Below are 13779 nucleotides of genomic sequence, written 5' to 3' on the forward strand. Positions count from 1 at the left end.
TTCTAAAAAAAAAGTATAGGTTTCTTTTGAGCCTACAGATTGGTAGGTTTGATCAGACATATTAATTATAATGAAGCATTGCCTAATTTAGCATTGTAGGTGTACCTGGACTACTGACTGGACTTCATTTTGCAATTGTCTTTTTTCTTGTAAGATTTGTGTTGCCTATATATACTAGTAAGATACATTCCCCTTTATGACTCATAATGGGAAATCAGTGTCCATATATAGGTGGCAGGTATATATTACAGGATTATGTAGCTTTACGCTCTAATAAGTCAAGATGACATGCAAAGCTTTGTTCCTAAACATGCTTTGAATGCGAGAGAATTAAAAATAAGTAGTTGCCTGCCCTCCGAGGAGAAATCTGTATTTACTCTAAGTACTGCATCCAAAATAGTGACTGTATGTATTCTGGGCCACTGTTTGATGAGAGTTAAATCAGTAAACTTCTCTGTATGTTCTCCTTTTTCAGTCCACCATTTTTAAAATTTGCGAGTACATTGCTTTTGTTTGTCCATTTTACACTGCACACCCTCAGTGGTGGGACATTACCATTTGCATGGCCTATATATGAAGTGCCTAGCTCATGTTTTTATGTGAAAAATATAGTTATATACTGTAACAAAACTGGAGGAGGGTAAGGCACGGAAATAGGTTTGCCTAGTTTTTGGTTCAGGAACAAGTATCGTAGCTTGCAAAAGAGTGTCTTTCCAAATGTTGTCGTCACGATCAACCTCTAGCAATGGGTAGTGGTGTCCTCCTTGCTGCTTGACAATGTCATAGTCCTCACACATTAAATACACATAGTATATCAGATTCTGTTTTGGTTTTGTTTCCTATGCTCTTCCTAGGAGTGTGCTCTAAATTCTTTTTCCATCCCTTTTGCCATGACAGCTAGTATTACTACTGCACTTACATGATTATGAATTTTAAATCTTCATAGCTGTGTGCCATGGTGTCACTGTAATGAAGCTGTTACTTGAGCCAAATGTGACAAAACTTCATTTTTGAAACAACATGGTGAGAGTCCCATTCTCACAGGGATAGACCCGGTGCATTTAGTGCTGTGAGGATGATAAAGGCATTGAAACCCTTATGTCATTTGAAGATATGATTCAGCTGTATGTGGTTATCTTGCATATGTACTAAATTGCTATTCTGCTATGGCATGCGTCTTAGACAAAGCATGCCCACAAGCATTTCTGGACATGTGGCTTTCTATTTCATTTGATTGTGGCTCTCAGCTTCTTCATTCTGCAGTTTAACCCATTCTGTAACTTGGCTTTCTGTGTTTTAAATTATTTCAACAAAAACTAATGACATTGGTAATACGTCCCAAATTTTTGCACAACTATATTTTTACTAGACATCGTGCTAGAAAGTGTTGTGGCTAAGGCAGTAAGTGGCTTGATGGCAACAGGTAGTGGCTTCAGCAATGGGAGGAAAATGTTGGTGTTCTAGACTTTTCCATTCTAAATAGATACTAAGATGTGCTGTTCGAGGAAATCAGTAATATGACTTGTAATTAAACGCTAAAAGATAGTTGCAAATAAAAATGCAATAATGAATTTGGAATCTAGTACTCACTGTTTCCCATCTTCATAGTTTGGGGATGTTTAAAAATAATTCTTCGTGTGACCAATAATATTAAATTTAGTGATTCCTGTTTGTATTTGGAGTGCTACAAGGACCAGGTGTCTAGTTTGGAGATTTTGGTACAAGTTTGCATCTGTAAATATTTTAAGAGAAGCTTGTATGTAGCTTAGCATATTAGGACTTCAGTATAAATTAGATGAGTCAAAGCAAAGCCTTGCTCACATGTAGAATTATTTCATTAGAATCAGTAAAATTACATGAGTACTTAATTCAAACTAGAGTTCATTTCATTGTTTGTGAGATGGTATTACCTACTTCTGGCTTTGAAGCCCATCATTTTTTCCTCTCCTCCCTCCCATCCTAAATTATTCATAATAGCTGATGATGTTAATTTTTATATGCTAAGAAAATTATGGGGTACTCTTTTGAGTTCTTTTGAACACATAAGATCATTTGTTTTATGATTCTTCACTGCTTATTAGAACTGCACATAATTGTTGATGATGAAAATCCTGTCTGCTGGCGAAGTGAACGTGTGCAGGTTGTACTCAGCGTGATTCAGTACTGCAAAATGTAAGCTGTCCAGAGTGCACATTAGTGAAGTGAGTCTTGTATTGCATCTTAGCTCAACTGATTTCAGCAATAGTAAATAGTCACTGAAGCATACACTGCTGTGCAGTCCTTCAGAACTTAAGTGTTCAGCGTAACTACTGTTTGCATGTGACCAAAATGGGAAAAAGGAGGTGTATACAAAGGAGTGAATTATAACAAAGAACACTTTCTGCTTCAGTTCTTGTTCAGAAAACATATGTTCAGCCATGCAGGCAACAGTTGGGGTAAAGACACACTGTAGGTTTGGAAACAAAAGGCGTGTTCTTTTCTTGCATTCACAATGTTTTCAAACATATTCACTTGTTAGGGACTAGCCTGTCAGCTGGATCTCCTTGCAAGCGTGATTTCTTTTTCCTGACTTCTTTCAAAAGCTTCTTCCCCACAATGTTTTACACTTCATATAATCCACTATGCATGGTAGGCCTGCTTCAGTCTTTGTGCTATTGATGATTCAGAGGTGGAGGGGCCATGCTCTGGGAGAATCTGGCTAAAGGGTAACCTTTCACTCACCCATACATCTGAAGATGCTAAGCCACTCTTATTCCAAATATCTTGAGTGGTTCGGTTGCTCTCTCGTGATGAAATGGGTTATACTTCACCTTTAGAACATTGCCAAACCAATTAGTGCAGCAAGATTATTTTGAAAGTGTTGATCTTTGTAACTAAGATCAACTTTTTCTTTGTAACTAATTATTGAAAATCTTTCAGAGACCTATCATAACTGCATTGAATCATCCAGTAATTTTTTTTTTTTTTTCTTCTCCACTGGAAATTCATTCCGTTTTGGCATGCTAGAGTAACCAGAAATTACTTGGTCACTACTTCAGTTTGGATTCCTTTTTCCTAAATATATGGTTCAAGACCCAGTATGAATACGCTTGTGTAGGCATAAAGGTAATGCTTATTTCCAAATAAGTTCTGCCTTGTTTAATTTATGACCCTTAAACTCATACAGCTAGAAAATGTACTGCTTTAGCTCCACAGGTGTAGTTAAATGGTACAACTTTCTAGTGTAGACAAGACCTAAATTTTCTTTGGAAATGTCTAAGTGATCTACTCTGTAGTTTTTTCTAGGTCGAACTACTCATCTATCAAGTCAGGTATTCATCCTTTGTTGTCAGCGGTGAATACCTCAAAGAGAGGCAGGGCTCCCTACATTTTAATGCATGTAGACTTGTATGTAGAGCTTAAGCATATGTCTAACTTTAAGCATTCTGCTCTACAATTGGGTTATGTACTTGCTCAGTTCAGATGTGCACTACTGGATATAATGGTAGGGGAGAATACATAATCTTTGTGGCAATGGTTTCACACCAGCAACTTAGGCCTCCATTCCTTTGACCCTACAAAAATACAAAAATTACATGTCTCATAAAATTCTCTGTCTTTTATATTTTATTTAAATACAGACATAATATTTGACTCAGACAAACTGTTTTAATGTTGGAAGTGCTCTGTCAATAACTAGAATGATTATGGAGTTTTATGTTGGCTTGTGGATTATTCATGTATTCTGTTGGAGTATTAATAGTGTTAGCTGAACTCAGTAGCTGGGCAAATTACCACTGATGTATGTCCAATGATTAGGATTTCCCACATAAGGCCCTTCAGACCATGAGGTTCATTTAGACAACTAGAAAATCCACAGACGAGAAAACTCCATGTAAATATTTTCTAATGGAAGGTGCCAACAAATACATCCTTGCCAACATATGTCAAAACTGCTAGAAGATCTGTGAGGATGGGGATTAACTTTTTAGCACTGTCATCTTAAGAGTCTTGACAGGGAAACATTATTTAAACGTTTTTCTTTGACTGCATATGACTGAAAAGATGTTAACGGTAGATAAAACTAATATAAAGCAGTTAATGATTCTGACATATATTCCAAGTCTGCACCTTTTTCTTTTCATTGAGCTCTGTGTCAGACATCCCTGAGAATACTACAGCTTTAAAATAAATTGTCCTTCCTTCTCAAATGAAATTTGATGATTTGTCTCCAGTCTGATAAAAGAAAGCACACGCTAGTATATTGCTTCTTTTCAGGAATTTTTTGTTTTGTTTTATAGTCTCTTTAAAAGTAAATTATGTTTTAGATGTTGCAGTGACTTCTCTGACTCTCAAGAAGAAAACAGTTAATAATAATTTCTTTCCTTTCAGCTCCCATGAGCCTACCTTCACTGTACAGTTTGCATATAACAGCTAGTAAGAGTAGAATGTACTGAACCTTAAACAAATCTATTAGGATCACCATGGCAAGAAACTGGGAAAATGGCAGGAAAAACGAACAATGATTTTGTAAACCCTCCAAAGGTCAGAAGAAGGCTTTCAGTAAGTATGCAGAGGCTAGAAATCAAATCCCATTTCCTATCATAAGAAACCAGTTGTTTTAGCAGCAGTGGTTAATGTACTGTATGTGAAAGATTTAAGACTAGTTGGAAAGCTTTGCTTCTGTTTTATTAGGCTGCTATTGAAAAGCCAACAGCATAACTTCAACTAGGTGCTTTGAGATTTCTTAATGGGCTGTCAAGGGCAAGACACCAGGTCTGTGCTATACTAGCTCTTTCCTGTACATTAAAACAACAGGGGCCAAATGATCATATACAGAAGTATGAATTACTTGATGCTTTCTCTGTTCCATATGGTCAGCCATGTCTTTGGCAATTAATCATGTACAGAATCAGTTGAGTGCTCTCTGAAGCATTGAAGTCAACATTTAGTTGTACCTGTGCCAGTGGGGGCAGTGGGGGTTGCAAGCATAAAATAGCAGGATGAAGAGCTGCTGGCGCCGAAGCCAGAGCAGCTGGCTTCTATAAACAACACTTTTTTTTCTCTTTACCTTTTTTTTGGTTTGGGTTTGGGTGGTTTTTTTTGTTGTTTGTTTTCTTTGACAAACATGAGCCATTTTTCAGTATCTTCCAAAACATGAGGGCTGCTGAGTGAAACTGTGATATCTGGCATAGTGGATTAACAAACAAAAGGCAGAGAATTGAGTTTAATGTGCCCAAATTACTGGGTGATAACTCAAACCATACTGACAGCTTCCATCGTATTAATGAAAATAGGTACATTTCCTCATATTTTAAGTAAAAAATTTTAAAAGTGAGTAAGAAATACGCAGCGGTTTGTAAGCAATTACTAGCTTTTTTTATCACATAGAAGTTATGACATGTGAAATTAATATGGCTTAATAGATTTCAGGTTCTTTCCCCTTCACCCCCCTGCAAAAGGCACAGTGTTTCAGTTTTACAGAATTTCATCAGGATACTTTTTGCACCAAAAGCAAAATAAAGTCACAAAAATAACAAGGAAGATACAGAACAACATTTAAAACATTCAGCCTGCTTACAGATTTTACACTTTGTTTTTCCTTTCTGTATTAGTTATTGGTTATTGAGAGATGACTGCTATATTAAAGTACAAATGGTTAGTAAAGATTCAGAAGCTTTTATTCTATTTGAACTGGTAGCGAGTAAATTAAATCTGAACTCAGAGTGAAAAATCTGATTTGTTGATCCAATAAAGTGGGACCAAGAGACAAACTGTCCTAAGTGCCACTTTAGTTCAGACTGAAGGCTAATTTGTTTGACAGAATACTAGGTTTCATGTCTCCAGCTGTACAATGTTTCTAACCTTAAGTCTGGCTCCTCAAGAGGTCTGTATTGAAGGACAGAAAATCTAGCTTTAAAAGACTAAAAATGTTCCAGCGAGGGTTTTGTAGTGTTTAAGAGGTTGCTTTTTTTTTTCGCTTGTTTGTAAGCATGTCATGGTATTCACCCAGGATACATACAGTTAAGCAGAGTAGTGGCCCATTGATGTTGAAACAGTTTCTTTGCTGTGTACCTAAGGAAAAAAACCCCACTATTGTAATCTTGTTACAATAGCTACGTTAGCTGTGTTAAGACTCATAAAAGTATCTAATTTTCAGTGTGTGTCCTGGGTGAATAGTAAGACTCGGTTATAACAGTTTCTGTTCAGTACCATGTCACTGATTTATTTTGTCAGCGGGAATGAGAAGAATATGATATTGGTCTCTTAAAATCTTATCCTAGTACCTTTCTTTCTTACCTAATAAGAGGTGTTCTGATGGCTGTTGCCTGATACATCAGTAGAGCACTAGATTTAGTTCTGCTGCTGTACCAGAAGGAAGGTAAAGTGTGCAATTTCCTAAATACTATCTTTAACATAAAAGGATTGGCAACTGCTATATATGTATGCATATATAGCTTTGGGCTTTTTTGATAGGTAGGTTGTGTGTTTGTTTTTAAGACCATGCCGTCTGGGATTTACAAGGAAATGCCCTAAATACATTAATACATCTGTAAGGAGAATTGGGGAAGATTTGCTGAAAATATTAACAGTACTACTTATTAGAGACATGCTGGCCAGTGAGACAAGAAGTTGCTTCCCTCGAGTGATAAGCAGTTTGCGTAATCTCGTTGCTTAGGTTGTCCAGGATATGTTTTTGCCAGCTCAGGAAGCAGAAGAAAGAAAGTTTCAACAATTTGTAAACATTACCACCCTCAAGAGTCTCTGTGAACACAAGGATGAGATAAGACAGGCTGTAGGGCTGGTTACATTGTTTATTTATTCTACTGTCCTGCGGTCCCAAGTGTGCTGAAAAACACTGAGTCAGTGTTGAGTCCAGTTCAGAAATGTGAAGGCTTCACTCAGCATTGGCCAAAAGGGGCCTCTGCAGACAATTATCTGTCATTAAAGAACATTAAAAGAATTGAGACACAAGATCAGATTTTCTTTGATGAGATGTGCAACTGTAATGATGTTCAAAAGAAGGTCACTCCTGCCCTTTAGAGCAGGGGTGGTATCGGCTGGGTTTCTGATGGATTTTTATCAGTGTTGATGTGAGGAAATGGCTTTCCCAGCTGATAACATCTTTGACCGAGTTTCTTGAACCCTTGACCTTTACCAGTCAAGGTATATATTGAGTCCCCTTGTTAAAAATAAATCCCAAAACAAGTTACATGGAAAAGAAAACTTTCAAAGGAACGTGTTTTATAATATTGTTTTAGCCAGAATGCTGCTTCATTTGTTACAATTTGGGATTTTTAGAGAGATGATATGAATAAGAAGTTATTAAGACATGCCCCTATAAAAGCTACATATCAAGCCCTGCACTCACTTTCTGTGTAACCTTACTGCCCTCAGCACTCTTAGAAAACAAGTAAATCAGTTAAATTGCTATGTATTGTTGTTGTATGTGGCTTAATAGTACTACTTCACCCTCCAGGTAGCTGCAACTGTACTCACAAGGCTCTGTAAAGAAGCCTTTATGATGTCAGTGTCAAACTATGAGTCTGACTTGAACTTTGTACATCACCACATAAATGAAAGGTGTTAACAGAAGGCTGGAGCAATATAATTGTTCTCTCCGTAAAAATTAAATTATGTTCAGTTTCCAGAATTATGATGTTCCTGTAGATGGAGAGGACTTTCGGTGGTGGAACTCGGTACCAAATTTGCAGTTTGGCCAGGCCATCAGAATTTATACAAAAGCCTTATGTGATTGTGAATACTTGGAGAAGTGATCACCTGTCTTCTCTGACTGATAGTATTCTAATCACATCATCTTTTCATCAGACTTTAACTGGAAGTTCTTTAGGAACTATCAGTTCTCCACACTCTACGCTTTGGGAATCACTTATTTAGGGGATCTTGACGTTTGTTCCTGGCAAATAACTATACTTTCAGCTTTGTGAGGCATTGCATCATTAAACTTGGGGCTTCTCTGCAGTCTTGGAGAGAAGTAGACTACCACTGGATTTCCCTATCCCATTGTGATTAATAAGGCCATCTAAGGCTTCTGAAAGGGAAATCTTGGTGTGCTGTGACCTAGTTGTATGGCCACAGTCTGATCATCCTATAATACAGAGAAAAGCTTTAAGTATAGTGCTATGTCAAGTCTTGCACATGGTAAATATAAAAGTTAAAGTCTTAATAGGTATATTTATTCTGAATGACAAGGAGTGTTAATTTACATCTATTAAAGACTATACATCTCTTCATCTCATGTGAGTATGTTCTCACATGCTGAAGAGCTCTATCAAACCCTGCTTTAAACTGTGCAGCTGCTGGAAGTGAGGCTGTAAGATCAGGATTGTTGAAGTTGGCGGATATTAGAGCTTGTGGAAAAGATGTTGTAGGTCAGTTCAAGGGAAACCCATGTCAGGGAATCCTTATCTGAAAATGCTCTCTGGCTTTTTGTTTGCTTTGTAATGTCAAAGCAGGGTCAAGAATGTGATCTGTATAGACAAAGTTTTGAACATTTTGGGTTTTTACAAGGAAATGTTCTTTTTGATGTGTAAGTCCTATGTGACAGGATAATGCCTTTTGGTAGGCTAACTGATAGAGCTGGGAGGTGGGGAGGAAGATGCTTTTTGCTCTTTGTCATCTGATGTTAGTGTAATAAAATTATTTTCTCTCTATGAACCCTGTCATGCTTGTCTCTTGGAGCCACCATGGTGGTAGCAATGTTACCACTATTTTACATAGCATAAAAAGTGTATGATCTGCGTATTATTATTTCTTGTGGAAAAAAAAAAAAACCACACCTGTCAGACCAAGGATAGATCTTCCTGTTTTCACAATCTGAAGATAATAACAACCATTTATCTCGCAGAATGCCCAGAGGAATTTTAGTGGGTGTACATTTGGCCAGGGCAGAATGTAATGTGTATGAAGTTGAGGAGGAGGCAATATGCCATGTCTTTTTGTCATGTTGGTCCTATAAGAGAGGCCATGCTGTGAGTAGGAATTGCAGCTTTTGGTGATGTTTGTGTTGTGTTTTCAAAGTCACTTCCACAACTGCTCAGCTTAGAAATATATTTTTTTGCCTCTTTTTCTGTGAAAAGAGTAGGTTTGTGCAAGTATTCTGTCCATTCAGTCATCCTTCCCAAAAGCATTTAGATACTTTGATACATTTGCAGAATATGTGACTGAAGGTTAGACTAGCAAAAATAATTGAGTATCAGTGGCTGGTTAAGGCGAGGAAGGCACATATAATATCTTCACTGAAGGAAAAGACTGCAGCATCGACTCTAGATCTCTGTTGTGGTTGGACTGCTGTGCATCAAGTCAGCACATGTGCACTGGTTGACATATGTGTTAGTCGTGTGAGCATCAGCATGTTCCATTTCTTTCCCAAGCTGGCAGACATGGGGAAGCGTAGGGGAAAGAAGAGGAGAAAATGGTGTGAGAGTTAGTAGTTGAAAGCAAAGATGGAGTGAGTGAGTTGGAGTTAGCTTGCTGGGTGGATGAAGGATGATTTGCCGTTTCGTTACATCGACATTGACTGTTGACACAACATTTGGGAAGGCCACTAACTTTTGGTCTCCAGAGGCTGAGTGTCATCCTACTCCACAAATTACTTAAATCCATTGCATATATATATATTTTAGCAATTTTTAATTTATTCCATAAATGCAAAAAGGTAGAGTTTTACTACTTTTTTACTTGAAATATTTCATGATAAAGAGAACATAGGGACATCATCAGAATTCCTTTCAGAAGGTGCAATACAAACAGGTATTTTCTTCAGCTTCACCAAGGATCAAAGGGGAGGAGGAAATCCCCCAAACAAATGCTGTATTGAGGGAAACATTTTTGATATCATTTGATACAAGAAAATATTTTTAAAATAAAATCATTATGTCTCAAGAAAATGAGAGCTAGAATGCACAATGTCTTGTTGTGTTACTTAAGGCAATGAGATTTTAAATTTTACCTTATGTGCCATGTATATTGATTAAATACCAAATATATGATGGCCATTTCTAACCATCATTTACTGTATTGATTTGTCAGCAGTGGAACTGTAATAAAAAAGCTATTGATTTACTGTCCTTATTTGCTTATGGGCTTTTTATTAATTTCACACATTGTTTCCTGTTTCTAGATTATAATTTTTATGTGTTTTTTCCATTTCAGACAAGCCTGGTCCTCTCTGAAGTTGGAAAAGAGGAACAAATTGAGAAACAAAGGAATGAAACCATCAGCTGCTTCTTGCTAGTTCTTACTGAGCGACAAAAGCTGCGTAAAGAATGGACAGCAAGGTGAGAAATTTTTGAAAAATAGTAAGATAATGAAATTAGAAACAATTATATCAAATATACTCCTATAAAACCCCTTGGAGGGGGAGGGCAAGTTGACATTTAAAAAAAACCTCAAAATTTTTACCATTCAAATTGTATTTTTCCTTGACTGGAATAGTCAGTGTTTCTGCTTCTGACTTCAGAGTTACTTTGTGGGGTAGAATGCTCCCTTACTGTGCTTATATAGTGCTGTCTACTGATAATAGCTTGATAGGCAGCATATATATTTGAGGATTGGTATCACCTTAAATGCCCTAAGGTTTTCCTTATATTGCTAACAATGTGAGCAATACTCCTTGCTGGCATGCCATGCTAATAGGTACCCTTCTTGTCTGCTTTCTTCATGATCCTCACATTTTCTTGTGGTGTCCTACTGGTGTTAAGTGTTGGGTGAGATTGGCATAAATGTACATTTTGCTAGAGTTCATATAATGTGACTGTTTTATTATACTTGAGTGTTTAAGTTGAACTCATTGCCATGGTAATAAAACAGGTGATGTTGTTAGCAATTTTAAGAGGTTGTTTATGTTTTTATTTGAAAAAGTTTATGTTACTAGAATGTAGTCAGATGAATGCATTTCAGAAGCTACAGATGCATCATACTTCTAGTTCATTCAGAAATATGTGAATTGAAAAAAGAGAATTCCCACCGTATGCCACCTTGTGTCCTTCTCTCTAGCTGCTAAATGAGTTGTCACCTTTTTTCACATCTATTTCTAACAGCTGTAGATTTATACTCATTTAATATCTTTTTTCTTACTTATGATATTTACTTAAAATATCTAAGTCCATGAATTCTTTCTACCAAACATACAGCTTTCTTTTAAAACCAGGAGATGCCCTGTGCTTGCAATTAAATGCAATTTTTAGTCAAAAGTGTTCCTTTAATGAGATTTTGTTAATCAAAATTAGCACTTAATTGGCATGATTTTTTTACTTGCACTAAATGTTCCAGTTAAGGGAGTTCTCCTGTGTTTTGTTAGTGTATAATTTTGGAAAGTTCCTGAAAATTCTATGAGATTCACTTTGAAAAATTAATTGTAGTTATTGGATCTGACACTTGAGTGTCTTTGCTGTTCTCAATAACTACAGTGAGTGGACTTGAAACATTTTAGAAGCTTTAGTTTACATAGTAGCAAGTATTATACAAATTAGAGACTGAGTTTCATAAGTTTGTGATCTTGTGAGCACGGAATGTTTATTTGTGTACTAATTTGTTAAGATCTCAGAGTGGAAAAGAGCTTAGTACGGTGGGTCTACAATATTGCTTGTATTATCATGTGGGTTTTGTTTCTTCCGTTTTGAGGAATTTAAGGGATTTGGGGGGGGTGGGGGGGTGTTCCATCACCATGCTTACTAAATAATGCAAAGGGTTTGGCTACACTGGAAACAGAGGAAATCACTTAAGGCTTTTCCGTGGGACACATGCATCTTTTTCGTGAACCAGAATAGAAAGCCTCTTAGAGATAAGAAAAGTCTAAACTATTCTAATGAGTGGAATATCTTTTCAGGGTTTGTTTAGTTTAACAATGATTTCCTAATATACAGAGTCATCAGGAATCATGGCAATTGGGACTCATTTAAAAGTAATGTGGCTTACAGTGTTTCTGGCCTCTGCTCACTGCTCGCAATGTAATCGGAGGCTGGAGCCAGTGTTGCAGTTGTAGACATAGTCTAGTCTCTGACACAGAAATGCTGAAGTTCTTGGATGGGGGTGGGGAGAGGCACAAGCAGACAAAGTGCAGGCCTTCTTAAAACTAAACACCTGAAAGAAAATTTCAAGAGCATTGTGCCTTGAAAGTTCTGAAAGAAAGTGTCCTTTGAGTATTAAATATCCATAATCCTTTTTCTTTCCATTTGATGTTTCCCATTCCAGTGACCTATCTGAGAGTCTCATCCATATGATCTGCATAAACAGACTGTTACCATACACCTCACTTTACTTCATCAAAGCTTCAGCTAGATGTCTGGAATGAAGCACTGACTGTGGTAGCCATCAAGCATACGGTGGTGAAAGTTATAAAACGTCCGCCGTGGTACTAGCAGGGCTGCCCATGTTTTAGAGATCAGTCTATTGTGTACTTTGGAATTACATGAGAAAAATGTGTTTGGACAGGAAATAATTAGCACTTGTCAAAGGGCAGGCAATAGGTTACAGTATTTTACTTTCAACAGGCTATCAGGGGATCAGCTAGATTAGATAATAGAATTTTTTTCCTCTGGAAGTTAAATACAGATTACTCTAATTACCTTACATTGTGCATTAGAGAGCACATTATGAACAGTACAACTTCAAGAAATTTAGGTCAGTGAAGGGAGGGCAGCTGGCAAAAACTTTACTCTGCACTTGGTCTTTGTAGAGTAATGTAGGCATTCTGTTCTTTCATGGGTTTTATTTATGTCATTGGCACCATACATAAAAAAAAATACATGCTGGGACCTGTCAATACAAACTGATTTGACTTTTAGAAATTTAGCCTTTCTCAGAGAAAGGCATATGAACTGTTTTGGTATGTATCTACTTGGTTAGAGCATATCCTTGTATTACTTGCTTTAAGTACCAGTGTTTCTGCATATCAGCCAACCAAAATTACTCCTTAAGTTTTTATTTCAGTTCCACAGTCCAAAACACATGGTAGTGCACTTAGTGTTATGACTCACCGTTTCATATACTTTTGACTCAAAAGTTACTATCTTAAGTGTCTGAGCAGGTCTTCTAGGGATCCAAGTTGTTCTGTGTTGAGTGGTAGTGATCCAAAATACTTCAGGTAGGACTCAGTGAATGTCCTCTAAGTGTTAACAGAAATGGTCCAGAGTTTCTAAAGCCCCAGATTTGTTTATACTGCGTGATAGTGCCTGATGGACAGGCTGTTATAGCTGTTAAAGAGCTGCTCTAGCCCTTTGAACTGACCTCTTCTTGACCTCTGCTTATAGAAGGTCACTGTTCAGCTTATAAAGTAGGGGGAACCTTAGATTCTACTGTAACAAATAGAGGGTAAAGGGAACAGCTGTGAATTTTGGACTAACCATGCCAACCTGTATAGAGTTTTTAGGGTCACTGTATGATAATGAAAATTGCTACCAAATTATATGGAAATTTAACAGCAATAGTGGGAAAGAGAGGGCGGAGTCTAATGCATTGGGTTTGATAAATGAAGTGTGAAGTTACCCATCTGGCTCTAGACAGCCCTCTTTTTCTCTACGAAAGGGAAACATTTAAAAATAACCATGGTACATCTAGAATCAATGACCCATACAGAGAGCTGGAATAGATCAAGATTTAATGGTGGCTGTGGAAGAAATTATCATTTGAAAAGTGAGACAAAGGATGAAAAAGTACAGTTCAATATCTGCACCTGATTCATTTTCAAAAAAAGGCCTTAATATTTTTACCCCATTGATGATGCTATTGACATTTTTTATTTTACCTTTCAACTGGAACCAGAAAAATTGTTATATC

The 13779-nt window shown here is 37.0% G+C and overlaps 1 protein-coding gene across 10 annotated transcripts in view; it reads left to right on the forward strand.

Annotated features, from left to right (window-relative positions):
• Positions 1–13779, forward strand: part of FTO (FTO alpha-ketoglutarate dependent dioxygenase) — a 257836-nt gene that overhangs the window by 105625 nt on the left and 138432 nt on the right. For all 10 annotated transcript variants that reach the window (XR_012625144.1, XR_012625143.1, XR_012625145.1 and 7 more), the window contains one exon: positions 10156–10280. Coding sequence is in view for 7 of the 10 variants with exons in the window: in XM_074839987.1 (XP_074696088.1) it covers positions 10156–10280 (125 nt within the window). In the remaining 3 variants the exon portion in view is untranslated. The remainder of the gene's footprint in view (positions 1–10155; positions 10281–13779) is intronic.

The sequence above is a fragment of the Strix aluco genome, chromosome 14, assembly GCF_031877795.1.
Source record: "Strix aluco isolate bStrAlu1 chromosome 14, bStrAlu1.hap1, whole genome shotgun sequence".
In the NCBI taxonomy this organism is placed as follows: domain Eukaryota; kingdom Metazoa; phylum Chordata; class Aves; order Strigiformes; family Strigidae; genus Strix; species Strix aluco.